A 26712-nucleotide genomic window follows, 5' to 3' on the forward strand; every position below is an offset into this window, starting at 1 on the left:
TATGGTTTTTCCATATTCCAAACACACTAATGTTTCTCCTTTCTGTAAATTATAGATGTGACCTTTACTGTTTTTTCATTTTAAAAACCCTCAAGAATTTGTATATTTTTTTTCCTGTCTATAAATATTAAAATATATTAAAATAATTATCCAGGACAGTTGCTTCAGAGGAGACAAAGAAATTGGGAAAGAAAATGAGTTGCACAACTGCGATATAAAACAGAACAAGCAATGTCACGTGTAGCATTTCTAAAGTGCTCACTGTATAATTTTTATGGCTGCAATGTTTTCAAGAGTGCTGATGATGCATTGGGCAGGAGTAGATCATTCTTATTGTGAAACAGTTATTAGTTACTTGTCCTTTGAAAGCTATACTTTAAAGGGGGCGGGGGAGAATGAAGTATGCAGTCATTCCTCATGCAATGTTAACAGTAACAGAACATTTTTTAAAAAAAAGGCTAACAAAGACTGGCTGTTTGCAAGAGAGAGAGAGAGAGAGAGAGAGAGAGAGAGTGATTTATCAGAGCATTCGTCAAGCAAAATAAATGTTTGGCATATTTACTAAGGATGGACTGGAAAAATGTCTTGGCCATGTGTCATGTGCCCTTTCTTCCTTCCTTTAAATGTTACCCTGATTAGTTTGTTTTAATCTAGTGTTCACTGCATTTCACAGGGGTGGGTCTGTTGCTCAGGAAACTGTTCAGTCCCCTCCAGCAGTATTTTAAGTGGAACTGACTTAAAAAAAAAAAAAAAAGGAAGCGATTGTGCAGAATTAATGCAGTAATCTAATACTATATGTCTACAGTCTTTTAAAGGTCTATATAAACAACAAAAACAGAGAAAGGAAACAAGGTGCATGTCGAGACAGTTCAGACTCTCTCTGTATGTTTATTCATTTGTTAAACCATTTATTCAAGGGTGAGGGAAGATTCCATTTCTTTTTCCATATTACAGATTTTTACAGACTCCCATTCCCTCTAGTCTCATATAATGCTAGAGCCTGTGGGCACGTTGAGCTTTTTAAAAAAGTCATGAACAAAGTTTACAGATAGAGATTTCTTCTGAAGGCATTTTAATGCATGTTTAAAAAACATTGCCCTGTGCCCAAAATTTATTTGCACAGTTTAATAGCTGCTTTTCAGAAATTTCCAGAAAGCTTGCATTAAACCAAACATGTAACTCTTCCTACTTTTCTAGTTCAGCCCAGTACAAACTAGACTTAAGTTGGGTATAGCCTGTAGTTTTGAGAATCTCTCTTCCTTATCAGTTAGCCAGTGATTGCACATTCCATATAACATGTAGATTTCCACGCACACACCCAGTGTGCATAGCTTTGACTAAACACTAGAGGGCAACTGAGAGTTTTCTTTCAGGGAATAATTCTGCTGGATTTAATAACATCAGCTAAGTGTTTAAAACATGACAAAGATTGATTTCCCCTCCCTGTGTGTGTATGTTTTTTAATATACATGTTACTTCTGGGGCTTTGTTGACATCAAATAATAAGCCAACAAAAGGGCATGGAAAGGAAATATATAGACAGCCGTGGAGAAAAACTGCCTTTTGCCCAAATAAGGTTTCTTTTTCTTGGCTTCCTCGTATGTTAGATAATGATCAAGTGACAATTGGTCATGAGTTAATAACTCTGGATGCTGAAATATGCATGCCATGTGGTAGAAAAACAGTTCTGTCTCTGAGTGCAAACACTGCAAATAGATAAAGAAAAAAAATAAAAAATGTGGGGAAATGTCTACAAAATTTAATGGCACTCCAGCTTAAATGTACCCTTTCCCCTGAGAATCAATATTGACACCCCTTCAAAAATTATTACATAGCTACCCCCTCCTTGTTATATATTGCTGGTATGTGAAGAACAATCTGTTTTGTATTAAATTGCTTATAGATCCCCCCCCCCCCATTTTGTGGTGCTGACTCTACAAAACAGCAGTTTACAAAGGCTTTTGTCTTCAATCGGGGGGGGGGGGTACCTATAAAATAAGCTTTTATCCTGGGAAGGGGAGAAAGTACCTTTTCCACATATTCTGTCTAATCATATTTCTCTTTCCCCTTATGAAAATCCTTCCTCTTTAAAGAGCTGGTTTTAGCATGCTACATGTTTCAAAATATCTTGAGCCAAAGGATCAAAGGATTGGTACTTTTCCTCATTTTATTATTTATTTAAGATAAACCCCTGCAGCAGGGGAGAAAGGAGTCAGTACCTTAAAGGAAAAAACAGGACAAGGGCAAATGTGTTTTAAATGAGTATGTCAGGGGTCCCCAATCTTTTTGGTCCTTAAGGCTGACGTGTCTGCCACTGTAGCAGACCTCCCACTAGCAGCTCCCTGTTGCTCCTTGGTAGGCTGACAGGTGGGGAAATTGCTTTCAGTGATGTGACATCATTTCTGGTTTTGATAGGAACCCAACATCACTGTTTGGTCTAAGACCATCACGCTGGTCTAAGATTTAGCAGGAACTCTGTGGCAAAACCAGAGTCCCTGCTGAATCTTAGAGCAGTATGATGTCACTTCCCGGTTTAACCCAGAAATGATGACACATTGGTGATGTAATGGCATCCTTACATGTCCTTGCCTCCAAGTCTATGCTGGGAGCCAGGTGCTTACTGGCAAGCCTACTCAGCTTGTCAGGTACTTTTGGAATTTTGAAGCAGGGAGGTGAGCACCATTACAAAATGGCTGGCACAGGAGGCAGAGCCAAACACAAAATGGCTGCCCTAGGAGGCAGGACCAAGCACACACCATTGGAAAAGCCAGGGCTTTTTTTGAGCAGGAACACACAGGAACGCAGTTTCAGCTGGCTTGGTATCAGGGGGTGTGGCCTAATATGCAAATGAGTTCCTGCTGGGCTTTTTCTTAAAAAAACCAAAACCTGGGAAGAGCTATAGGGATATAAACAGACATGCAGATATACAGAAGAATCCCCAGGGATGGTATAACATGAGCATGGAAGAAGGTGGCCAATGGCAGGAAAGGATACAACATACACATATGGTGTATTTACACTACACTAAATAAGCTTTTTGCAACTTGATTTTTGCTATTCTTACATAATAAAAATCCAGTTGCAAAATGCATTATTTAGTGTAGTGTGAACACACGCATAGAGAACACTTCTGGGAGAAGGGGATAGGGTTGCCAGGTTTCTGTTGGGAAATACCTGGAGACTTTGGAGGTGAATCTGGGAGAGGGCAGCGTTTGGAGAGGGGAGGGACCTCAACATGGTACAATGCCTTAGAGTCCCCCCTTCAAAGAGCCATTTTCTCCAGGGGACTGATCAAAGCCACCAAGTAATACACCGTCTTACAGTTTGCAAAAATATATTACAAGGATTGTGTACAACACATAGTAAACAATACAATATTGATAGAGGCCAACGGTGCTAAGGCTTTTCAAGTAGAAACCCCAAGGGGGCAAAAAAAAAAACCCTGTCCCCAAATGAATAAATATAAGTCCAAACTTGGAAATAGTCCAACTGAAATTCACAAGGTGGGTGCTCCTAAAGAATGTAGTGTCAATGCAGCCGCTTTCTTAAAAAGACGTCTCTCTAGATTTTGATGACGTTTCAATTCCTTCTTCAGTTTTAACAGCTCAATTGTTTAGGAACCCTGTTCTACATTCTCTAATCACAGCATTAAGCTTCTCATTTTCAATGTGAACATTGGGCTCTAATGCTGTGATTAGAGAATGTAGAACAGGATTCCTAAACGACTGAGCCATTAAAACTGAAGAAGGAATTGAAATGTCATCACAATCTAGAGAGACGTCTTTTTAAGAAAGCGGCTGCGTTGAAGCTACATTCTTTAGGCGCACCCACCTTGTGAATTTCAGTTGGACTATTTCAAAGTTTGAACTTATATTTATTCATTTGAGGATGGGGGGTTTTTTTGGCTCCCTTGGGGTTTCTGTTACTTGAAAAGGCCTTAGCACCGCTGGTCTCTGTCAATATTGTATTGTTTACTAAGTGTTGTACACAATCCTTGTAATATATTTCTGCAAACTGTAAGATGGTGTATTACTTGGTGGCTTTGATCAGTCTACTAATTACTTCAAGTGCCCTTCAAGCAGCACATTTTCTCCAGGGGAGCTGATCTCTGCCTGCTGGAGATCAGTTTTAAAATCAGGAGATCTCCAGGCCCCACCTGGAAGGCTGGCAATCGAAGGCGAACTCCACTGCTGCAGTGCTTCCTAGCCTCACCATCTCACTGCTGATCTGCAGATCCTGCTGACAGGATCCTGGATCCTTCTCCAGTGATCTCTGGGGAAGATCCAAGTGAAAAAACCCTTTATTTGTATGAAAGAAGTCCGGCACTCATTCTGCCTTCTCAGTGGCCCCAGGAAAGTAGGTGAAGTGCATATTGGATGCCTGGACAAGTGCCTGCAGGTGCTACAATGCCCATGGGTGCCCTGTAGGGGAACACTGGTTGTATGTTTTAACTCTGTGTGTGTTATGCTTAATTGTTGCTTTTAGTTGTGTTGACTATTTTAAAAGGTTGTTTTAATGATTCTGATTGTTGAGTGGAAAGGTGGTATAATTTTTTTAAGTAAATAAAAGCTGCTGCCTGAGACAACATTGAGTTGATCTTTGTCTGTACATAAGGAGCTTCATCTATCTATCTATCTATCTATCTATCTATCTATCTATCTATCTATCTATCTATCTATCTATCTATCCATCCATCCATCCATCCATCCATCCATCCATCCATCCATCCATCCATCCATCCATCCATCCATCCATCCATCCATCCATCCATCCATCCATCCATCCATCCATCCATCCATCCATCCATCCATCCATCTATCTATCTATCTATCTATCTATCTATCTATCTATCTATCTATCTATCTATCTATCTATCTATCTATCTATCTATCTATCTATCTATCTATCTATCTATCTATCTATCTATCTATCTATCTATCTATCTATCTGTCTGTCTGTCTGTCTGTCTGTCTGTCTGTCTGTCTGTCTGTCTGTCTGTCTGTCTGTCTGTCTGTCTGTCTGTCTGTCTGTCTGTCTGTCTCTCTGTCTCTCTGTCTCTCTGTCTCTCTGTCTCTCTGTCTCTCTGTCTCTCTGTCTCTCTGTCTGTCTGTCAGCATTAATTACATTTATACCCCACTGTTTCTCCAGTTGCTCAGAGTAGCTCTCATATGGCAATCTCCCAACCAGGCAACTTCCAGGGCCACACCTATGGAACGCCATCATTGTTTGGATTGTTCACTTACATAGGGCGTCTCTTTTGTCTTTCTTATGAAATGCTCTGTGCTATATAGCTTTAGCATCTTTTAATAAATTCTTTCAGGGAAAAGGAAATGGTTTTCCTTGTGTGTGGAGTTCTTCTTCTAGCTTCAAATAACATGTTCAGAGCCCATTGCAAGCTAGATGTATTATACCAGGTGACAACTGGAGCTCATGGGTGTGAAGGCTGAAAGCCAATCTTAACTTTTCAAGCAGGATGTTCTGTAATAAACAAGGATCATATACTCCAGTAAGATCCTGGGTGGCTCCTGTCCCTCCCCCTCCCCCACTCTTCCATTATTCGCATAGGAAGTCTCCTTGGAAATGTTTATGCAACTTTAGTCTCTGATTTAGTGAAGGAGCTTAACCATCTGCTTAATTTTTAAGCACAGGCATATCCAAATGAATGATTCTATTAATATCCCCCCTTTTCATATAACCTCTAACAGTTGTTGGATGAAAATAGGTTCGCTTGTTGGATATGACAAGAAGAGAGGCCCTCCACAAACTGGGATAAAGAGGATATTGTGATCAGGCTCCTCTGCAGAGAGGAGAGGATGGTATCTTTTGGCTGACAGATACTTCTAAAATGTGTCTTTTCCTGCCTTTTATGGAGCTCATGTTTTACATCTATGGTAGATACCAATAGTAAATTAATTTAAGTCTGTCCTATACAGATACTTGGAGTGTAATCAACAAGCTAATGGTAATTCACAAGTTAATATGTAGGATACAGCGGGTTGTGACTCAGACTTCACCTGGTATGTTTCTGTTTCTAACCATAAAATAAAATGGATTTGAGAACAGGTGGCTTCTTAGAGATCAAAATGGAGGATCGTTCTAAAGTTTAAAACAAACAAGACACGTTGCCATGTAAACAGATCCACAAAAAAATGCCCGTTCTCCTTGCCTGCAAATGGAGAATATTTTCTAGGAAAAGCAGCAAATTGTTTTTCCTACACACAGTGAATGGAAGATCTCATTTCAAAACAAAATATTGAGCAACGGTTGCACATGAATGGACATGTGAGCTAAGAAATTTTGCCAAGTGCCCCCTCCATTCTCAGAGAGCTTACCCCAGAATGGTGCTATTGAACTTGGGAATATCACTCCAGATCAAGTGGTTAGAAGATTGCAGCTAGTCTCCCACGCAAATATTTAAGAGAATTTACAAATGTATGTTGGCAGGTTCAGCTTTAAAATCATGGAGGCACGTCCTTTGCAGAAATGGTCTTTTGATGCACAAAAATGGCAAAATGAAGTAGCTATTCAGAGACCCGAAACCTAGGTACCAAAATCAAGGCAGTCAATAAATAAGCATGTTTGTAAAATGGAATATTACAGATTGTAGGCAGGTTTTGATGGCTGAACTTTTTAATAGCAGGATGTTTATAATGCTTTTGGAGAGAATTGAGAGGTTTAAGTATTGTTCCAGGGAGGTTTAAGTACTGTTCCAGAGAAATTAGTGGGCACCCTCTCTTGGGGAGTTCTCCACCTCAGTGGAAAGGTAAAATAAATATGTGCAAGACAGACAGCAACACTACCAGAACTGAAGTAGCTTCAGAAAAGAAAAATGTGTTTTCCCTCTTGATTAGAGTTGCCAGCTTTGGTTTGGAAAATGCCTGGAGATTTTGGGGGTGGAGTCTGGGGACACTGCGGTTTGAGGAGGGGAGGAACTTCAGTAGGGTATAATGCCATGAAGTCCATCCTCCAAAGCAGCCATTTTCTGCAGGGGAACTATCTTGGTCATCTGGAGATCAATTGTAATAGTGGGAGATCTTCAGGTGCCACTTGGAGGTTAGCAACCCTACGTCTTGATTTTGCCCCTATCAATTAAAACTGGTCCAACTAGCTTCAGTCAACTAATCTGCTGATTATACAGCTTCAGCCTTGTGGCTCAGGCAAAAAGACATCAGCCAGAAAGAAGGACATTAAGGAATAGTTTTAACACCAAAAATAGCAATAGTGTTCATGTAATCCTGGAATAAAGTTTGGGAAGGGATAGAATCTAAATATACCACTTTGTTTATTTATATGCATAGATACTTGTGGAGTTCAGGAGGGAAATGAAATACATTTAAGAAGGGTTGTTTTTTTTTAGGCTGTGCTATAGCTATTTTGGATCTTTATGGGTGGCATCAACTTAGCGGCTCACTACTAAATTGGGTGTTGCCTCTTTTTCACTTTTATACCTGTGGTCTTAACCTTAATTGTAACCTAGTTTTGACCTTTCCATGCTATGAGCCTCAGGGGAAATCACTGGAATGCTGTGTGCTTTAACTTTGGAGAATGAAGCCTCTGAGAATACAGTTGTTTTCAAGCAAACATCTGACATTACCTGAGGAATAGAGCACATATATCTGTGACTATGAAGGTGTCAACCATTGGGCCAGATCCAGTATTTGCAGAATCAGCATTCTAACACAGAGGGACAAATCCCCAACAAAACCTGAATATGTCTGGGGGACAGAGGAAGTACTGTTTAGTCAAAGCTGATTTATGGTGATCCTGTAGGGTTTTCAAGGCAAGAGATGTTCAGAGGTGGTTTCCCATTGCCTTGGAGGTTTTCCATTCAAATAGTAGCCAACACTGACCCTGCTTAGGTTCTGAGATCTGATGAAATCAGGCTATCCTGGGCTATCCAGGTCAGGAATTTGTCAAAATAATGGTCTAAAAGAAGAGGTCTCTAATCTTGCTAAGCCTGTGCACACATTTGGCATTTTGAAAACAGGAAGTGAGACCCACAATAAAATGGTTGCCACAAGGACCAAAAATTGTGGAGGTTCCACAAAATTTTTGGAGATTCCAAGTAGGGTTGCCAGGTCCAACTCAGGAAATATCTGGGGACTTTGGAGATGGAGCCAGGAGACTTTGGGGGTGGAGCCAAGAGCAAGGATGTGACAAGCATGATTGAACTCCAAAGGGAGTTCCGACAATCACATTTAAAGGGACTGCATGCCTTTTAAATGCCTTCCCTCCATTTGGAAATAATGAAGGATAAGGGCACTTCTTTTGAGGCTCATAGAATTGCGCCCCCTGGTCTAAGGAGATGCACCAGATGCTATGTTGAAAATTTGGTGCCTCTACCTCAAAAAACAGCTGCCCCCCCCCCAAGCCCTAAATACTGCGGATCAATCCTCCATTATACCCTATGGGAATCTGCCCATAGGGTATAATGGAGTGCTCAGCAAATATCCCCCCCCCTGCTTTCTGATAACCCCGAAGCAAGGGGAGGGCCTCCAAACTGGGGGATCCCCTGCCCCCAACTGGGGATTGGCAACCCTCATTCCAAGCCACACATCCTCCAGTGATGGAGGTAGCTGTTTCCAAATTGGTTGTCCCTTGCCAACACTGCTAAGATGGTTCTTGGGCTCCAACTTTTCAAGAAAGCCAAGTTTTGGCTGTTTGCATTGCGAAAGAGATGCTTTGGTGAATATCGTCTTTGGGCTGCCCCCCCCCCCGCCGCTGCCCTGCAGCACTGCAATGCAGTGCCGCGCTCCATCGCATCCCATGCCTCTGCGCTGCACCGTGCCCACCCACCCCCTCCTTCCCTTCTCTTCCCTTCGCCTCCCTCCCCCAGTGCGATCACATCGCGCCGCACCTGGGCCCTGCCAGCCACACCGTGGCGTGCATCTTACCTTTCAAAGGAAGCACTGGAGAAAGCTTGGCTTCCACAGGGAGCCAAGCCTTCTTCAGTGCATCCTTTGAAAGGTAAGATGCAAGCTGCATCGGAGCCAGCAGGGCCCGAATGCGGCACTCTGTGATCGTGCTGGGGGGGGAGGGAAGGGAAGGGAAGGGAAAGGAGGGGTGGGCAGCGGTGGGTGGAGGAGGCAGACAAACTAGGCGCTTGCCTGGGGCATTGGGAGGGGGGAGCCCAATTTGGCGACCCCACCCTCCTTGTGCCCTAGGTAACCACCTAGTTTGCTTAGTGGGCAAGCTGGCCCTGTCTTGGGGGTCACTGATCCACAGCTAAGCAGCACGGGCTGACTCCAGTAGATCTATCTGGTTCAAAACACCTGACTAGAGGGAGCAAATAAACAATTAAATTGCTTTGCCTAAGACATTTCTCCTAATGATATATAATTAGACAGGACTTTAGCTGATCAGGCTCCCAGCAATCTCTTCTTAGGTCACTAAATAGGGTCCCTGGGAAATTTGAACTAAACTAGAAAAGGTATGTCTAAATAGATTTGCCATGACATCAGAGCAAGGGGCAGGAGAGAGTTCTCACAGGAAGAAATGTTGGATTTTCTCCAGCAAGGCAAATAGCAGCTGAACACTTGGGGGTGCAGGGGTCAGCTTGCATCAGCAAATGGATTTAACCCAGGGATGGCCAAACTTGTTTAACGTAAGAGCCACAAGACATGAATGTCAGGTGTTTGAGGGAAGGAAGGGAGGGGGGAGGGAGGGGTGGAAAGAAAGCAACTTTAACTTTCAATGCCTTCTCCAAGCCAGCCAATGGGATGGTGAGGGCTTTAAGAGCCACACAATATGTGTGAAAGAGCCATATGTGGCTTCCAAGCCGCAGTGTGGCCACCCTTGATTTAACCCTTCCCATCCTCCAGAATCATGATCTTGATCCATTTGAAAACCCTCCCTTCTCCGAAGGCTGCTTTTGAAAGGCTTTTAAGAAAGACGAGCAATCTTTAATATTTCATCAAGTTCAACCCTGCAGGTTGGCATCATACAAAGATTTCAAAACAAATCGATCATGCCCACAGTCTTACAATCCAATTGAACTGAGATAAAAGTAAATAACTGTATACCAAGGAGACCAGGTGGCACCCTTGTTTCCTCCATTTAACAAAAACTTCAGCTACTGTTATTAAGTCATTTGGCTTTTTTGTCATCCACAGTTTGTTATCCCTGGTCTTCTGCTTTCCTTCCTCTCAATCCCCTAATAACACACTTAGCACAGGAATAAATGCAACAGGTTGCAATTTCTATAATGCTATAACCGCGAGGCAAGTGAGGGATGGAGAATGGCTATCACAGTACATTGCTGTCATTCAAAAACAACGTCTTTTTAACAAACATTTCCCAGAGAATCCCTAACCACCTAAAGGCCAAAACAGAACAGTCTTGTCAGGAAATAACCATATAGAGATCAGAGAAGAGTGAAACAGGATGGCGCTTCACTGATTGCTTAATAGATTTGCTAATATAAATAAGAGGGGAAATGGTGCAGGTTGTCAAAGTCTAGTTACTCAATTTGTCCAGCAGCCGAAGGAGTCCGAGAATGCTCTGGATTGAGTCTTCATGAAAAATGCAGGGCATATCAAATGAAGTAATACATTCCATTCACATTCGAAGCCCCTGGCCATGGCACTGATTCTTGACAAAATGCCCAGGTAGCTAACTGGACCAACTGTGCTTAATGCTTTAGTTTAGCAGCCTGTCTGTAACAACATGTCTTGATATCAGTCAAAAAAATGCATTTTAAAAATCACCCAATAAACTGTATTATGACATAGACTCAACAGATAATAATAAGAAACATTTCACACACTAAGGTAAACTCCTCCGCTAGGCTGGTGCTGCTAATCAATCTGTCCTATAGAAGGGTTGCCCATGATGGAAGGCAAACTCTGTAGGGCATCTTGAGTTCTGTGCTACAAAAAATAAATAAATAGATTTTATTCGGTTTGTATGAGAGCTAGTGTGGAGTATACCCTTTAAACCAACTTATACCCTTTAAGCCAGTGGGCTTAGGGGGCAACTCTGTATAGAATTGGACTGCATGTTGTGAGTGCTGTTCAAAGGATCAAGCTAACTTAAAGATAAATATTATCAAAATATATTTTTATTTATGATGTACATTTTCAGAAAGCCTGGCTTCAGTTTATATATTTTTGCTTCTAGATGTGTGTGAGAGCCAGTTTGCTGTAGTGGTTAAGTGCATGGACTCTAATCTGGGAGAACCAGGTTTGATTCCCCACTCTTCCACATGCAGCTGCTGGTGTGACCTTAGGTCATCCACAAGTTCTCTCAGAGCTGTTCTCTCAACAGCTGTTCTCAAAAGAGCTCTCTTAGCCCCACCTACTTTACAAGGGTGTCTGTTGTGGAGAGGGGAAGGGAAAGGAAATTGTTAGTCACTCTGAAACTCTGAGTGACAGGCAGGATATAAATCCAATATCTTCTCTCTCTCTCCTTCTGTGTGTGTTTTATGATAGTATTAGTAACCACAGAGGAAGACCCTGGAAGTCAAAATGCATATAGTCTTATTGGTTGTTTGATAACATTCAACTGTGAATGTGAAATCGTCAACTTTTTATGTAAAATGACTAAAGCGTATTTCAAGCTCATCATTTTTCTTGAAGTCTGATCTTCAGACTGTTCGTTTTTAATCTTACATTATTTGCTACCGTGTACACCATAAATATATATATTTTATTTATGATGTACATTTTCAGAAAGCCTAACTTCAGTTTATATCTCTCTCTCTCTCTCTCTCTCTCTCTCTCTCTCTCTCTCTCTCTCTCTCTCTCTCTCTCTCTCTCTCTCTCTCTCTATATATATATATATATATATATATATATTTGTATAATATTTATCTTTAAAGTAGCCTGACACTTGGAACAGTACTGTAGGGTTGAGTTTGTCTTCCCCTTTTTCTGTTCACTGCATGTTATGAACCTGTTTGAAAGACTTTCAAGGTACTGAATAGAAAGCACTTTGAACACTCTGGGATTATTATAAGCCTTTAAACTTGCTATAATGTGAAAAATTCATTAACTCTTTTTTAATGTTCACAGATTTCTTTTAATCATTTAAACCCTTCAAAGTTTAGATACGTTCACCCACAGAAATGAAAACCCAGTTGTATTTATTTTGTGCACAAAATAATAATTAAGATTTCACTAAAAAACTGTTTATCATAAGCTTATCTATGAGGCCTATCTACTTTAGTCCAATAATTCATCAACATTTGTTATATGAAAACTCATGTTACAATGATTTTGTTGTTGTTTTGTTTTATTTTTGTGGGCAATCATGTGGGAGGCAAAGACTTCTGAATTCGGACTCTGCCGCTGGACTTGTTCTTTATGACCAAAGTACAATCAATCAAAAAAGTTTATTACGATACTAGATCAGCCAACAAAAATATAGTCAACAATCCATAAAAGCTACTGCTCTAACCATGTGATTCTTTGATCTCTCGATTCTTTGGGTTTGAATGTTTTGTGACAGGATGGATGATTTGTTTGACATTAAGGGCCACATCAGAAATTTGTTCCATCAGATTTCACATGTGATGATTTTCTATACAGACAGCTGTCTGTGTAGAAACATGCAGTGAGTGACAGAAAAACCTGATAGTTATGTGTATACTCTATACAGTGTGAGGAAATATACACTCAGTCTGGTGAAGGTTTCTGAGTCTCAGGCTTTGGTCCTGAGACTCAGGTTTGGGGACTCTTATTCAAGGCCGAATGGTAGCAATTTGAAATCTTAGAGCCTTCAGTGAGCCCAGGCCTTTAATTCAGCAGGAGCTCAAAGGAGCACAGCTCCTGAACTTTTCTGAGGGTTCCCCCTCTTCCTCCCCACCTACCTACCTTCTTCATTGAATAGTAGGTGCAGTTGTATAACAATCTCTGGATGAGCTCCACCACCTGTTTTTCTACAAAATGAACCCTGAGTGAGCCCATTCACTTGATGTCTTCTTTTATGACTTCTGTGCCTCCTTAATTGTGGGATGTACTGTAAATTGAAGATGGGAAGTAATAATCTGGTACTAACATAAGAACATAAGAGAAACCATGTTGGATCAGGCCAATGGCCCATCCAGTCCAACACTCTGTGTCACACAGTGGCCCAAAAAAACAACTGCCATCAGGGAGGTCCACCAGTGGGACCAGGACACTTGAAGCCAATACCAACTGGGGAGGGCCAGGAAGTCCTCTTGGTCTGGACCACATTGAAAATTGGCTCCAGGTTTAGGCACTTGTTAATGTTTGGGCAATTTAGAAGTTTCAGGACTTGTTTTTTCACACATTACATTGTCATTTTTATTACAGGTAAGGGTGTCAAATGCTGAAAGTGACCCGCACTTCTGTAGATCTCTGAGGGGGTATGCTGACATTTCAACTGCATTTTATGTTCTGCATTTTTTTTTTATTATGTGCAGTGATACGTCCTTTTCTACAAAGCCACATGATTGTGACTCTACATGTTCACAGATACCATTTTGGGCAATTCCTAATTGTTTCCTCAAGTAGAACCATAGTTACTTGCTAGTCAGTGCTGCATCACCAGGGCCTTTCCCATGAGTCTCAGGGATGGAATACTGGGAATCTGGTAACTCTGCTTTATGGTTGTCAGTCACTCTTTCTGATGTATCACATATGTATGCAACTTTCCAATATGGAAATTGCTTCTTGTGAACCAAGATTCCATCCAGGAGGGCAAGAAAATTTTCTCAAATCAAAAGTTGGGGTTTCCTGTTATTTTAAATAGTCATGCTCTGGGCTTCTGCTAAAGAAAACAATATTATCTTAATGCCAGTACTTAGGTGTATTTTAAAGGGAAATATGGCCAAAGGGGGGTGGGAATACACACATGCTTTTTTCATATTTGAGAGAGTAGCTGTGTAATTGGCACTCAGCTTTGCATCTCCGAGTACAAAAAGTCAAATGAATGTCAGTCCTCAAAGGCAAGCAACCCACAGACTACAGATGCTGCTGTGGCTGCCCTGAAGCCAATTAAGTTCCAGATGTGATGTTGACTAGGTGGTTTAATTGAATGTAAAGGGTTTTAATATTCAGCTTAGAGTACCAGAATATCTAGTACACCATCTTTATTTGTTAGAGCTATGGGGTTTTTTTGTTTCTCATCAACTCCGACAAAGGGAAAAAAATAGTGCAAGTTAATTGTCTTCTGTTTCCTTTAAAAATGACACTTCCAGAGTAGCAGCATGGAATATTGTTTTCAATTCAGCAGTGTGAGTTTTCATACTGCTATCGCTCTTTCCAAATACAGGAAATCTATGTTCCAGTCTCTCCCCTCAAACATATACACGTGCACACACTTTAAAAAAATAATAATTTATCTTGGGGATTCATAAACTGCAAATGGCGTTAAGTCTTTCTAAAATGGAAAAGAGTTGTTAAGCTGAGATTGTCAGCAAGGGCTTGTGTGGTTCTTGATATTTGCGAAATTTCCATTTCACACTGTTTCACCTCACCCAGACTGACTTTAACACCAGGAAGTAGCTTGATGGGAAAAAGAAATCATTTTACATTGTAGTGAGAACAATTTGCTTGCCAGTAATTAGCTGGATTTTAAGTTTAGTTGGGGTTTTTTTTTGCCATTTCTCTATTTTGAAAAAAAAACCCCACCCCTACTCTTCCACATTTGTCTGTTTATGTTGATTTTGTTTTTAAATCCTACTGCCACCACAGAAATAGTTAATGTCACAAAGGTCAGAATTAGGGACAAAACAGGAAGAACTGTGAAAGAGAGGAGTAGTGCGTAAATCACATGGCTGTTTTTGTTTAGTCATGCCAGTGATGGTGGGGAAGCCCATTCGAGTGGTGCAATGGAGAGATGACAGGGTGATGTATCAAGGTGCTCTGCATGTGTCCCAAAGGTAGCATGTTTTGATTACAAATGAAAAATGTTACAGTGTTCACACTGTGGCTATCACCTAGATGATGACAGATGATAAGCTAGCCATTTACTTCCTTGCTATTGTTGACTGGGATGTTGCTGAACTTTATAAAATGCTAAGCAGTACCTGGTTCCTTTTAAAATTGATACAGGTAAGCTTTTTTTTTTTTTGCCCCAGATATTTATTGGTTTGCAGCACTCAGCAAGCAAAATAACTTTTCCCACATTGAACCTTATCTGATAGCAGATTCAGAATCAAATATTAATTTTCATGTTTACCCCACTGTTCTCTGTTTTATACATTTATTTATTGAGAGAGATTAATTGTTATCGTGTCATAAGATCTCTGGACCCAATCACCCCAGCTCAGGGCTTTTTTTTTTCTTTCAGAAAACCCCCCAGCAGGAACTCATTTGCATATTAGGCCACACCCCTGGTGTCACCATTGATTCACACAGGGCTTTTTGTAGAAAAAAGTTCAGCAGGAACTTATTTGCATATTAGGTCACACACCCTGATGTCGAGCCAGCTGGAAATGCATTCCTGCTCCAAAAAAGCCCTGCTCCATCTGAAATTGTGTCTGTGATTATATATTGTTCACTGTTTTATATTGTATTTTTAGTTGTTTTAAAGCTTGTTATATATCTATTAATGCATGTATATTATCCATCTTGTTGTGATCTGCTCTGAGCCTATTCACAGGAAGAGCAGAATACAAATCTAAATAAATAAATGTGTTCCTAAACTTGAATATGGTTGTGCCGTCAGCCTAGTAAAAAAAGTTGATTAATAATTCATCTTCAGCAATTAATTGATTAATTTGATTATTAAATATATGCCAAAATGCCAACTGAAATGCTCTTTAACATTTTCAAAGAACTATAAGATGTTTATAGTTGAATATGCAAAAATTAGTAAAATTATTAGTCCAATGTAAGCTTAAAAATAAACTAGTAATGGCATGATTTCAGTTGAGGGCCTAACCACCTGTAACACTGTTTCTGAGTTCATCTTAGGTGTTGTTAAACCAGAATATGAGCTCTGGGAGATCTATATTTGAAGCTCCCAGCAATTTTCTGAAATTTAATTAACAGGCCAACGGGGACCTAATTCAGAACAGGACACTGGTGTGCAGGGAAAGCGGGCTTGCCCCCAACTCTTTTTATGATCTGAAACATCTCTGGAAGTCCCTTGTTGCCCCACTGGGAAAACTATGTGTACCCCATCAATATACACTAGTTTCCCCAACAGGTCAGATAGAAATTCCCTAGGTTGAGAAAATGGCATAGAAGAACGGCATAACTCTCCCCTGCCCGGCCCTGTAGTTCCTATGCAACTGAGAATTAAGTTTCAGAAATAAGTGGGAGCCCTAGGGTTGCCAGCCTCCAGGACGGGCCTGGAGATCTCTTGCTTTTGCAACTGATCTCCAACTGGCAGAGATAAACTCCCCTGAAGAAAATGGCTGCTTAGTAGGGTGGGATCTATAGCATTGTACCATGCTGAGGTCTCTCCCCTCCCCAAACCCTGCCCTCTCCCAGATCCACCCCCAAAATTTCCAGGTATTTTCCAACACAGACCTGGCAACCCTAAGCTCTGAATACAGAATTCCTAGTTCAAGTCTGGTTTGTGAACCCAGAAACAGGTTAAGCCCTCAGTACAACTGAATAAAATTGTACTTACCAATTAATCAGCTAAAGTCAACAAAAGTAACAGCACTGATAATTGCCTTTTTATTCTATTTAATCATTTTCTTTGCTGTCCCTTTTGGCAGAATACCACAGATAAGAAAGTACAATATGTGCCTCTTTTGCACGCATGCTTAAATGCCCAAACTAAAGTGAGACATTGAATAATAAGGTCTTGGCCCACCCTAAGGCCAGACTTCCCATTTGGCACCCCTAGACAAGTGCAATTGCTTCTGCCCTGTAATACTACCCCTCCAGTTAGGCTTGGTTTAAGCTCTGTTGCTCAGGAACAGAAGTGAAGGAGGGATGGAGGGTACAAAGTCAAGCTGGGCTAAAGATTGTCAGTACTTGACCACAGTCCCTCTCCTATTCTGCTACTGTCCAGCTGGCTGAGAAGTGTGGGGAGGACCCCTCGCTTCGTGTTGCCTTTTTGGCACCCCTGAATCACTGGCATCCTGGGTTATCAGTATGGTCAGTCTGACCTTGCTCACTTTTTTCTGTATTGAATGGGGGAACTGCCAGGGTCATAGTTCACCTATTATATAAGGCACCAATCACCCTGGACCAGCCATAGTTGCAGCTGCTTTATACTGGGTTAGACTGCAGGGCTTTTTTTTTTTTTTTAGCAGAAACGCACAGGAACACAGTTCCGGCTGGTTTGGCATCAGGGGATGTGACCTGATATGCAAATGATTTCCTGCTAGGCTTTATCTATAAAAAAAGCCCTGATCAGACAATTGGTCCCTGTAGTTTAATAGTATCTTCTCTGACTGGCAACTGCTCTCTGGCTGATAAAGTTCTTTCTCAGCACTTGTTTCCTGACATCGTTTGAATGGGAGATGCCACAGATTGAGCCTGGGACTTTCTGCATGCAAAGCAAACACTCTGCCACTGTGCCACAGCCTCTTCCAGGAATCTGGCAAATTTGACCATCCACTGATTAAGCTCTGCTCCGTGATTTTACTTGGGCTTGACATTTGGTACCTCTTTTTGTGTGAAGCACTGGAAGATCTGTGAACATCGACATGGATTTTCATTTCTGACATTCTCCAAGAACCAATTTAGTCAGAAAAAATAGGGAGAGAGAGCTATTCAGCCAATAACAATTCAACATTTTGAATACTCTTCATGACTAATATCTTTTGTGAGGAGTGACATTTTTTTTTACTCAGTAAGCCATCAAACACTTTTGGAGCTGAGAACATTATAGTGTCATGATGAATACTATGAATTGATCAGCTATTCACTTTTTTAGTCAAGTGAAATGTAATTCGTCTATAAACTCTATCTTGCCATAGCTGAGGGAACCTTTTCAGCAAAAGGGGAAGTATTCCGTCAGGCTGCCTCCTACTTTCTATTTTAATTGTGTATCTTATACAAATGGGGTGGGAAAAAGTCCCACTATGTTATACATGATCTAATCTGGGCACATTCTGTAAGGAGACCATTTCCTGTTCTCATTCCTCAACAACTGGGGGGGAAATGGGAAATTCTATATCTCCTCTTCCTTCCCCCCTTTCAGTTCCCACCTTCCTTACAAGCCCTGCTTAGAGGTGAGATTGTTATTCCTAAACAGTGTTCCCTCTAAACTGAGTTAGCGTGAGCTAGCTCACAGATTTTTAGCCTCTAGCTCACACATTTTTTACTTAGCTCAGGAAAAATTGCCCCAGAGCACACTAATTGATGCAGTAGCTCACAACTTTAATGCTGTTAAGCTCACAACTTTAATACCAGTAGGCAGGGCTTTTTTTGATCAGAAACACACAAGAACACAGTTCTGGATGCCTTGGCATTGGAGGTGTGGCCTAATATGCAAATAAGTTCCTGTTGGGCTTTTTCTACAAAACCCTATGTGAAACAATGGTGACATCAGGGGTGTGGCCTAATATGCAAATGAGTTTCTGCTGGGCTTTTTCTAGCTCACAAAGTAGAATTTTTGCTCACAAGACTCTGCAGCTTAGAGGGAACATTGCTCCTAAAATGTGCTCTTTTGTGCTTTGTGAAGCTTTTCATTTAATTAAAGCATAAAAATGGGAAATATGATGGGAGATTTAAAAATCAATGCCCCCCCCTCAAAAAAAATTTCCTTGAATTTTTATTAAAACGCCACTTTTGAGAACTAGTAATCTTGATGAAACCAAGGTCCTGAGCCAGAGCTAATGCTGACCCCTTCAGATGGTTTGTCCAGTCGTGGATCGCCTCATATCCACGCCTAAGGCGGCCGTTGGCTTCCAGGGGTCTCTCGCGTCAGGCCAGAATGTATCAAGGCGCCAAATAGTTCGGGTGAGTTTTTAGGCAGGCTGACACTTTTTCACCTTTTTTTTTGCTGGCTCCTCACACCGCCCCCCCCCCCCGCTTGGTGCGACTCGGGGTGCTTTCCAAGTTGGGGGGCCGCGCGAGGAGGTCAAGGGGCGCCGCAAGAGTAGAAAGACAAGCCCGCTTTGGGCTGCCAGCCGGAGCTTGGCGGGGCCAAAGCGGGGCGCGGGCTTCTCGCCGGCCCGCCCATGCCCTTTGCCGAGCGCCTCTGCCTCTCCGGCGCGGCTCGAGTCACTCATTCCTCTGTGTTTATGTGAGTAGCGGAGCCGGAGGGAGGGAGGGAGGGAGGGGAGTTGTAAGCGCCGAGGGGGAAAAAAAAAACAACACCGCTTGGGCGCGCTCATTCGGAGGGAGCCTGACAGGCACACGCCGCCGCCACGACCGACTCTCCGCGCTTGTGAGGGGAGATGGGAAGCGCGCGCGGTCGCACGCGGGAGCCTTCCTGAGGAGGGCAGGTTTGACGAGGGGGATGGGTAAGAGAAGGGCTCCTCACGACTCGGATGGGGTCTTTTGCGCGGGGGGGGGGGATGCGCGCGCGCCTGCGAAAGGGGCCCCTTTTCTCCCCCCCCCTCCCTCAGATGACAACCTGCCTCTCCAGCTTCTGGGGCGGGAAGAAGACTTTTGCCTCTTTTTTTAATCCCCCCAAGAGAGGGCGAGATGGGCTTGTATGTTTGTGTTTTTCTTCTTCGCCCTTTTCTCTCGCCACAGCCAGGGCGGGAAGCGGGTCCGGAGCTGTCGGTTTTAACATTACAGCAGCCTTCCCCCCCAACGCACACACACGCTCCTTTCTTTTCTTTTTTGCATCGGAGAGCTAATTAAGATGTAAAAATGTCCTGAAACTACTTGTGTGACAAATGTAAGATTAGAAACAATTAGAAGGGACTCGAGAGGGTTGGTTGGTGTTTAGATTTCTGACATTAGTGTAATGGTCCCGAGAAGTAATGAAAACAATGGTTTACTTTTTAAAAAGAAAAAGGGGAAGGGGAGTTGATAGCAAGTTAGCTGCTGCTATAATCACAAGTTAATGATTGTTTATCACTGTTAATGTTCGAGGCTGGTGGCTGAGGTAGTTTTTAATTTGAAAGCGCATGTAGGTCACTTTTCACCTTAAGCAAAACAACCACTTTGTTCTTTTTTCCCCCCTTCCTCATAGGTTTCTCATAATGGGCACTCTAGTAGTAGTAGTAATACATTTTTAAAAAAAAAATCCCACACACTCTGAAAGCTGAGGATGAGCTTTTCTTCTGTGAGCCATATAGTCTGATTTTCTGATATATCCTGATTTTCAAAGTACCTCCAAATGGTTAGACTGTGTACTGTGGAATCTTTGAGATTTGTTAATGAAGGCATTTGTAGCCTAGCAAGCATACATTGATATGGTAAATTGATTCATGCCTCAGCCATTGAATCATGCCTCTCTTTGATTCATGCCTCAGCCATTGAATATGTACAGTATAGGAGCGCCAATTATTTTATTTCTTGAGCTGTATCTTGAAATTGTTGCTTTTGTGCCTGAGAAGATCTTTGCTGCAAATATCCCTTGCCTAATCGAATATCTGAGGTAATGGCCAGAAGAGAGATTCAGTTAATGCTTTACATTTTACAGAATAAAATACACATCTGTCTAAAGACATTCAACCAATTTGCTGCTTCGTACTGTTTTGTGAGACCAGTTTCGGCTTCCTCAATATTCTTTTGGGTTCTTGTTAGATGTAAACAGCAACAGATTAGTTTTGGGGAGGATATTATGTAGAAGTTTAAGACTTTGAAATACTACAGCTACTGGGAATAATAAACTTCTTTATTATGAGGGGGGGATGGATACGTTTAATATATTTGTTTTCAAGGAGATTGCCTCACAATTGAAAAAGGGCCTTTATAAGAAACTATGCTGAGACCACTGCCTGTTTTGTTTTCAGCGCCAAACCTTAAAGGCAGACCACGCAAAAAGAAGCCATGTCCGCAGAGAAGAGATTCGCTCAATGGCATTAAAGATTCCAACAATAACTGTGACAGCAAAGCTGTTGCCAAGGTAAGTCACTCGGTTGTCTGAATCAAAGTTCGTCATAGATAGATTTTTGCCTTTGCTTTACAACAAAACATAAAAAAATAGGAGCTCTTGCTTTTTTGTGTGGAAACCACACAAATTCTTGATGGATTGTTGTTGTTTTCCTTCTAATGAATTTTGCGCTGCCATGATGTAAGGTATTAACAGCCCTCCCAGTTGACAGGGAGGTTGTGATAGGCTTGTTGGAAACAGAGTCTGTATGTAAAGTTTTGCATGAGAACTAATCTGAACCTTGTAAACACCCACCAGACATTTCCACCGGTATCTACATAGGAAAAATAAACCACTCAAAGCCCTTCTCTCTCTCCTTCCAAATATAAATAGATATGAAATGTGAACCTTCTTTGAGTAATGGATTCCAGTAAACATATATACAGGGGAAAAAACTTACTTAGAAGAATGCCAAGGTTCTGGGTTTTTTTAAATGGAAATTCACAGTGCAAATTTTGTTCTGGACCAGACTCTATAAACACATTCCATTGAGTTTGAACAGCCCCTGGATTTCAGAAGGCCTGCAAAAGATTGGTTTGCACATGTGAGATCATTTCTTGGTGACTCATTCACCACTGCAAGTTGTCACTTGTTGATGACAGCAACATCAAGTGATGACTGGTTCATATGAATGAGCCATTGCATTCTTTATAGCTGTCATCTTACATCACAACACAATGCTTTTGGGTGCCTGTGATAAGCAAGTCACATGATGCACAGAAACAGCCTCCAGCTAATGACTTGCCCCATTGTAGCATTGGTCCTCATGTCCCTTTTGAGTCTGGTATGGCAAGTTTTCATGTCCTCAGAGAGAGGGCCAGGTATACATGACATAAATTGGGGATGCACACATCTCTTCATAGTCAAACGTTTGTCCAGGGACCCACATTCTGTCTCTGTGCAGTTCACAGTGTAGTTCACAGTACTACACAGTAGTGAAAATGGCCACAGGAGGGGCTATTTGCCCCTTCCTTGGGCTCCACTTGTCCTGGGATTATATGACCAAGGATATGTGGAACCCAAGGAAGTGGCAAAAAGGGCTCTCTCTTGGTGGTTTCCACTAGGGAAAATGATGTGGGAGTGAAGGCAGAAGCTCCTCTTTCCCCATGTCAGTGCTCTAAGCTTCACCAAGCAAAGGAACAGACTCTCATCTGCTGCCTCCTGGAACTCCAGCTCTAATGGTGTCTGTTTGGTCACAGTTACATGACCTCCAGTTCTCTGTGCACACATTCAGCTACCGAATGAGAAATCAAGAAATATGCATGTAAAACTGGCCCTAAACATATAGAAATTCATGAAAAAGGGAGAGATTCTGAAAGAGATCTGATGTTTTGTAGGAATGTTTTCTGCAGTGTCTGTGTGTAATTAAAACAAGACGTTTAGGTCTATCTTTTTTTTCCTTCTTCAAATAACCGATAGTGTGCTTTTATATAATAGTGGTTACTTCTGATTAGATCGCCCTTTATCTTGTCCACATTAGGGCTGCTACCTTTGTTTTCTTGTAGGGTTCTTCTGCTGCTAGAAATGTAGCAGTGAAAGATTCATTTACCAAGTATCTGCCTGAAAAAAAGATGGCAGCTACAGAATGATACCTACAGCAGGGATAGTTAACTGATGGCAGGCATGTAGATCAAATTCAGCTAGGCCCATAGCCAGAAATTCTTAAGTTGGAGGGCATTGAAATTTTTCAGGGAGCACTTAATGACTCCCCCTGGGGCTTAGGAGAGGGCAGCACTTCTTCTTCACTGGCATCTCTGCAAAGCACAGCACAATTGTGTGTGGACCCAGACTGACTTAGCCACCAGCCTTCCTGCTTCTGCTGTCCCCCTTCAAATGGCCTTCTCCCCCATACCAGACCCCTCCCCACAATGCAAGGTCTTGGGAGCAGGCAGACTGACCTGGTTGCTTGGCCGTTGGGCGCCTCTGTTTGGTGCTGCCGCCGGTGGGTGGCACCGCTGAGTAGTGGTAACACTGAGAAAAGGCACAGTAAGTAAAGGCAAAAATACAGAGAAAATTGCAACTATGTCAATGGCAGAGAATTGAGTCCATAAGATAAGGTTGAATGGGAGCACATTAAAGTAATTTTGCTGCACGCTAAAGAAGAATGATTATAGGTAACAGAAGCATATGGGGTGGAACACCTCTTTTGTAAGTTAATAACAGACCATTATCTGAGGAAGATCTTCTTCGAAACGAAGCACAGAAATCCAGAGCCTTTGTCCTCCGTCTTAGTTGGACTGTACTTTTGGACTCTGCAGTATTTTTTGATAAGGTTGCTTGCAGTCTGTGTTCATGTCCTGTATTATTCATAGTATTATTGTACAATATTATTCAGACTTTTTTTGGTAACCAGTTGTGATATATTAATTATATAAAAACTTTTCTGGTTGGTTAAATGTAATAATATAAAATTATAAAAAAATAGATACACTGAGATTTGTAATTCCTTTATTGTTTAGTGCCAGATAGTCCTGATTTTCTTTGTATTTTGCTGCTGAGTAGTGGGACATGTCTGCATGCCTCCTTCCCTCCCACTGCCGCCCCCTCCCTCCCCTGCAATTCAGATTGCGTGGGAGGGGTGGCAGGGGAGGCCAGCGACTGCTCCTGCACATCCCTCCTGCATGGTTTGAATCATGGAGGAGGGTGGGGGTGACCCTCAAGCAATAGGGAGGGAAGGCTGTGGGTTGGGAGTCCTGTCAGGAAGTTGCGTTGGGGCCCCCACAGGGTATAGCTATGGGCCTGAATTCAGCCCATTTGCAAACAGCTCTTATCAAATGTTGATCAAGGTTTAAAGAAAGATTTGGCCATAGTTTTCACTCATAGAGGAAAAAGAGGGAATACAAAATTGTAGGAAATAAAAGTAATCCACAGTTTACATATTTCCTCTCTTTTTTATTGTTATATATAAATATTTGTTATGCAGTAGTTATGAGCTGAATATATTCTCCATAACTATGAAGTCCTTATATAGACTCTGATCACTTTGGGTCTGTTTGTACCATAAAATGCAGATCTAGCCTATGAACTATAGTCTGGATGACAAAATGGCTTTTGGAATCCTGAATGTCTTTCCTAATCTAGGCAAAATCAGTTAGGAGATGATCACAGATTGCTTTCTAGGTATTATATTATAACGACAAGGGAGTGCTCTGAAAAATAATACCAGTTTCTACAGTTTTTGAATATGTATGAGAAGAATGACGTGACCGTCATTCTAGAAATGGAATTGACAAGTCTGTCTTAGATATACTGTCATGCTTCTTGAATTAGATTTCATTTATCTTTAGCTGTGGGTATTACTAGAGGGCATCTGTCTATCCAGCTATTCAGCCACTATTTTCCCATTCCACTAAAAAAGGGATTCTAGTCTGTTATTATTTATTTAGGAATTTACAGCCAGCTTTTCTCCCCAGTGGGACCCAGAGTGGTTTATAGCATTGTTCTCTCCTCCAATATCACCCTTGCACATGAGATAGAGTAGGGCCAAAAGAGTGTAACTGTTCCAAGATCACCCATGACAGCGTGGGGATTTAAACCTCGATCTCTCCAATCTTCATATGGTGGTTTAAACTTTGCATCACGCTGGCCATTCTTATGCTCATACAGTGTGAATGCATGTGTGACCTTGAAATTTGCTGTTCTTTCTTGTCAGGCTGAGAATGCTATACAGGTTTTTTTCTTTAAAAAAAAGTTGAAGAGAATATGTACACCAATCCCTTTATTGCCTTGGTTTATAGGTTTTGTAGTGCGTCTTAAAGCCTACAAAAACCGTTTGGCAACACATAATGTGAGACAAAGAAATGAATCTATACGTCCTGAAGAATTAGTCGTATGTCCATGAGCTCTTTTAGAAACTTTTGCCTACCTCCAAACAAAAAAGTAGGCTGGTGTTCTGGATGGTTTGCAGTTTTTTCCCATCTTGTATAGGTTTTGTAGTGCGTCTTAAAGCCTACAAAAACCGTTTGGCAACACTCAATGTGAGACAAAGAAATGAATCTATACATCCTGAAGAATTAGTCGTATGTCCATGAGCTCTTTTAGAAACTTTTGCCTACCTCCAAACAAAAAAGTAGGCTGGTGTTCTGGATGGTTTGCAGTTTTTTCCCATCTTGAGTAGAACAGTTGGTCTACACACAGGGTGAACTTAACCATGGCTGTTCACAGGGCTTTTAATGATCCCATGCACTGTATATGAGTCTTAGGGACCATACAAAGCACTCATTTCATAGTTCAGCCGCTCCTGATTTTGTACCCATGGCCAATTTTAAAGCTTAATGCATTAGACCAGCGTAGATGATATCTCTTAAGGTGTTCCAACCACATGTTTTGTATAGATCTCATGGGGTTGCCAATGTTTTGAATCTGATGTTTCAGGAGATGGTTTAATTAGGGGGAAGAGTTTCCAGTGTTGTGATATTTCTTTGAGGTTTACAGAGAATTCTGTGTGAAGCCAGCCTTAATTTCTGTGTTGATAGGGCTGAATCTGGGGACTTCTTTTGCATTCACATTGTATGTTTTGGGAAGGTTTGAGGCTTGAAGTAATCAAGCAGCTGTGCTGTAGTCCATCATACTTTTATGTGGTTAAATTTATTGTCATTGTCTCCTGGCATATATTGCTCTGTTGTTAACCTACTGACACAAAGTAATGGCAGAAACAAAAGTTAAAGTAAAGACTTGTACTTAAATCCGCATTGCTCTTTTCGATGTGGTCTCCCATGAATGCATAGTTGTCTGTCATACGATCTTCTGGTATCATATTATATGGCAATGCCGGCTTTAAAAAATCATTGTTGATGTTTGATGGACTTTACAAACTATATAAAAAGTTATAGGACTTTCTCAGATTTCCATCAGCACTGAGTGCATAAAACCTCAAAGGACCTGCTGAGCAGATGCCCTCCTTTTCTGAATTTTGTAAAACTACTCACAAAACAGTTTACCTCCTGCCACCCACATGTTGCCCTTCATAAACTGCCATTGAAGTTTATCTTAAAAATGGAATATCATCTGTCTATGTTATAGTAATATATTTCTATTTATTATTCCACTATTTGTATCCTGCTTTGCTCCTTAATGGGAACCCATTGCAACAACATTATTCTCCTCTCCTCCGTTTCATTCTCACAACAGTAAACCTGTTTGGTAGGTTAGGCCGAGAGAGTGTGTGATTAGCCCAAGGTCACCTGGAAGTCTTACATGACACAGCCAGGAATTGGAACCTGGTCTCCCAAATCCTTGTTCTGTATTGTAACCACTATATTACATTGGGTCAGGGCCATAGCCAGGATTTTGTATTTGGTGGGGCCCCAGCAAGATTTGTTGTTTGGAGGGGGGGCAACCAATTTGGTGGCCTTGGGCTGTTGGCATGGTAAGCTGCCTTGAGTTCCACAAGCTAACCCCACTTTGCCTAGGCAGTCACTGCAGCTCCACTCCTCCCACCCCTTTCTTATGTGCCCCTCTCTCAGAGAGACAGAGACCTCTCGATTCCCTCCCCCCTTTGCTCTGCACACTGTGTTAGGGAAGGGGAGAGAAAAAAGTGAAAAGACCAGCAGCAATGCTACTTCTTATTCAGAGTGGTGGTGAGCAAGGGGGACAGATTGGGGGCCCTCCAGTGGAGGGGCCATACAGTTGGAAAGGTGTTTGAAAGGATGGGCCTGGCCCCCCTGAGTTCCCCTGTAGCTGTGGACTTGCATTGGGTTTTTATTTGGATGTTGCTTTGTCCATTCATCTTTGCATACATGCATCTACCTAGTAAAGTGAAGGACTATCTGCTTTCATATTACTTTA

The 26712-nt window shown here is 41.7% G+C and overlaps 1 protein-coding gene across 3 annotated transcripts in view; it reads left to right on the forward strand.

Annotated features, from left to right (window-relative positions):
• ARID5B (AT-rich interaction domain 5B) overlaps positions 1–26712 on the forward strand; it is a 267599-nt gene that overhangs the window by 176404 nt on the left and 64483 nt on the right. For all 3 annotated transcript variants that reach the window (XM_060241097.1, XM_060241096.1, XM_060241098.1), the window contains one exon: positions 20786–20898. In XM_060241097.1, the coding sequence (XP_060097080.1) occupies positions 20786–20898 (113 nt within the window). The remainder of the gene's footprint in view (positions 1–20785; positions 20899–26712) is intronic.

Source organism: Heteronotia binoei, chromosome 6 (genome assembly GCF_032191835.1).
Source record: "Heteronotia binoei isolate CCM8104 ecotype False Entrance Well chromosome 6, APGP_CSIRO_Hbin_v1, whole genome shotgun sequence".
Classification (NCBI taxonomy): Eukaryota; Metazoa; Chordata; class Lepidosauria; order Squamata; family Gekkonidae; genus Heteronotia; species Heteronotia binoei.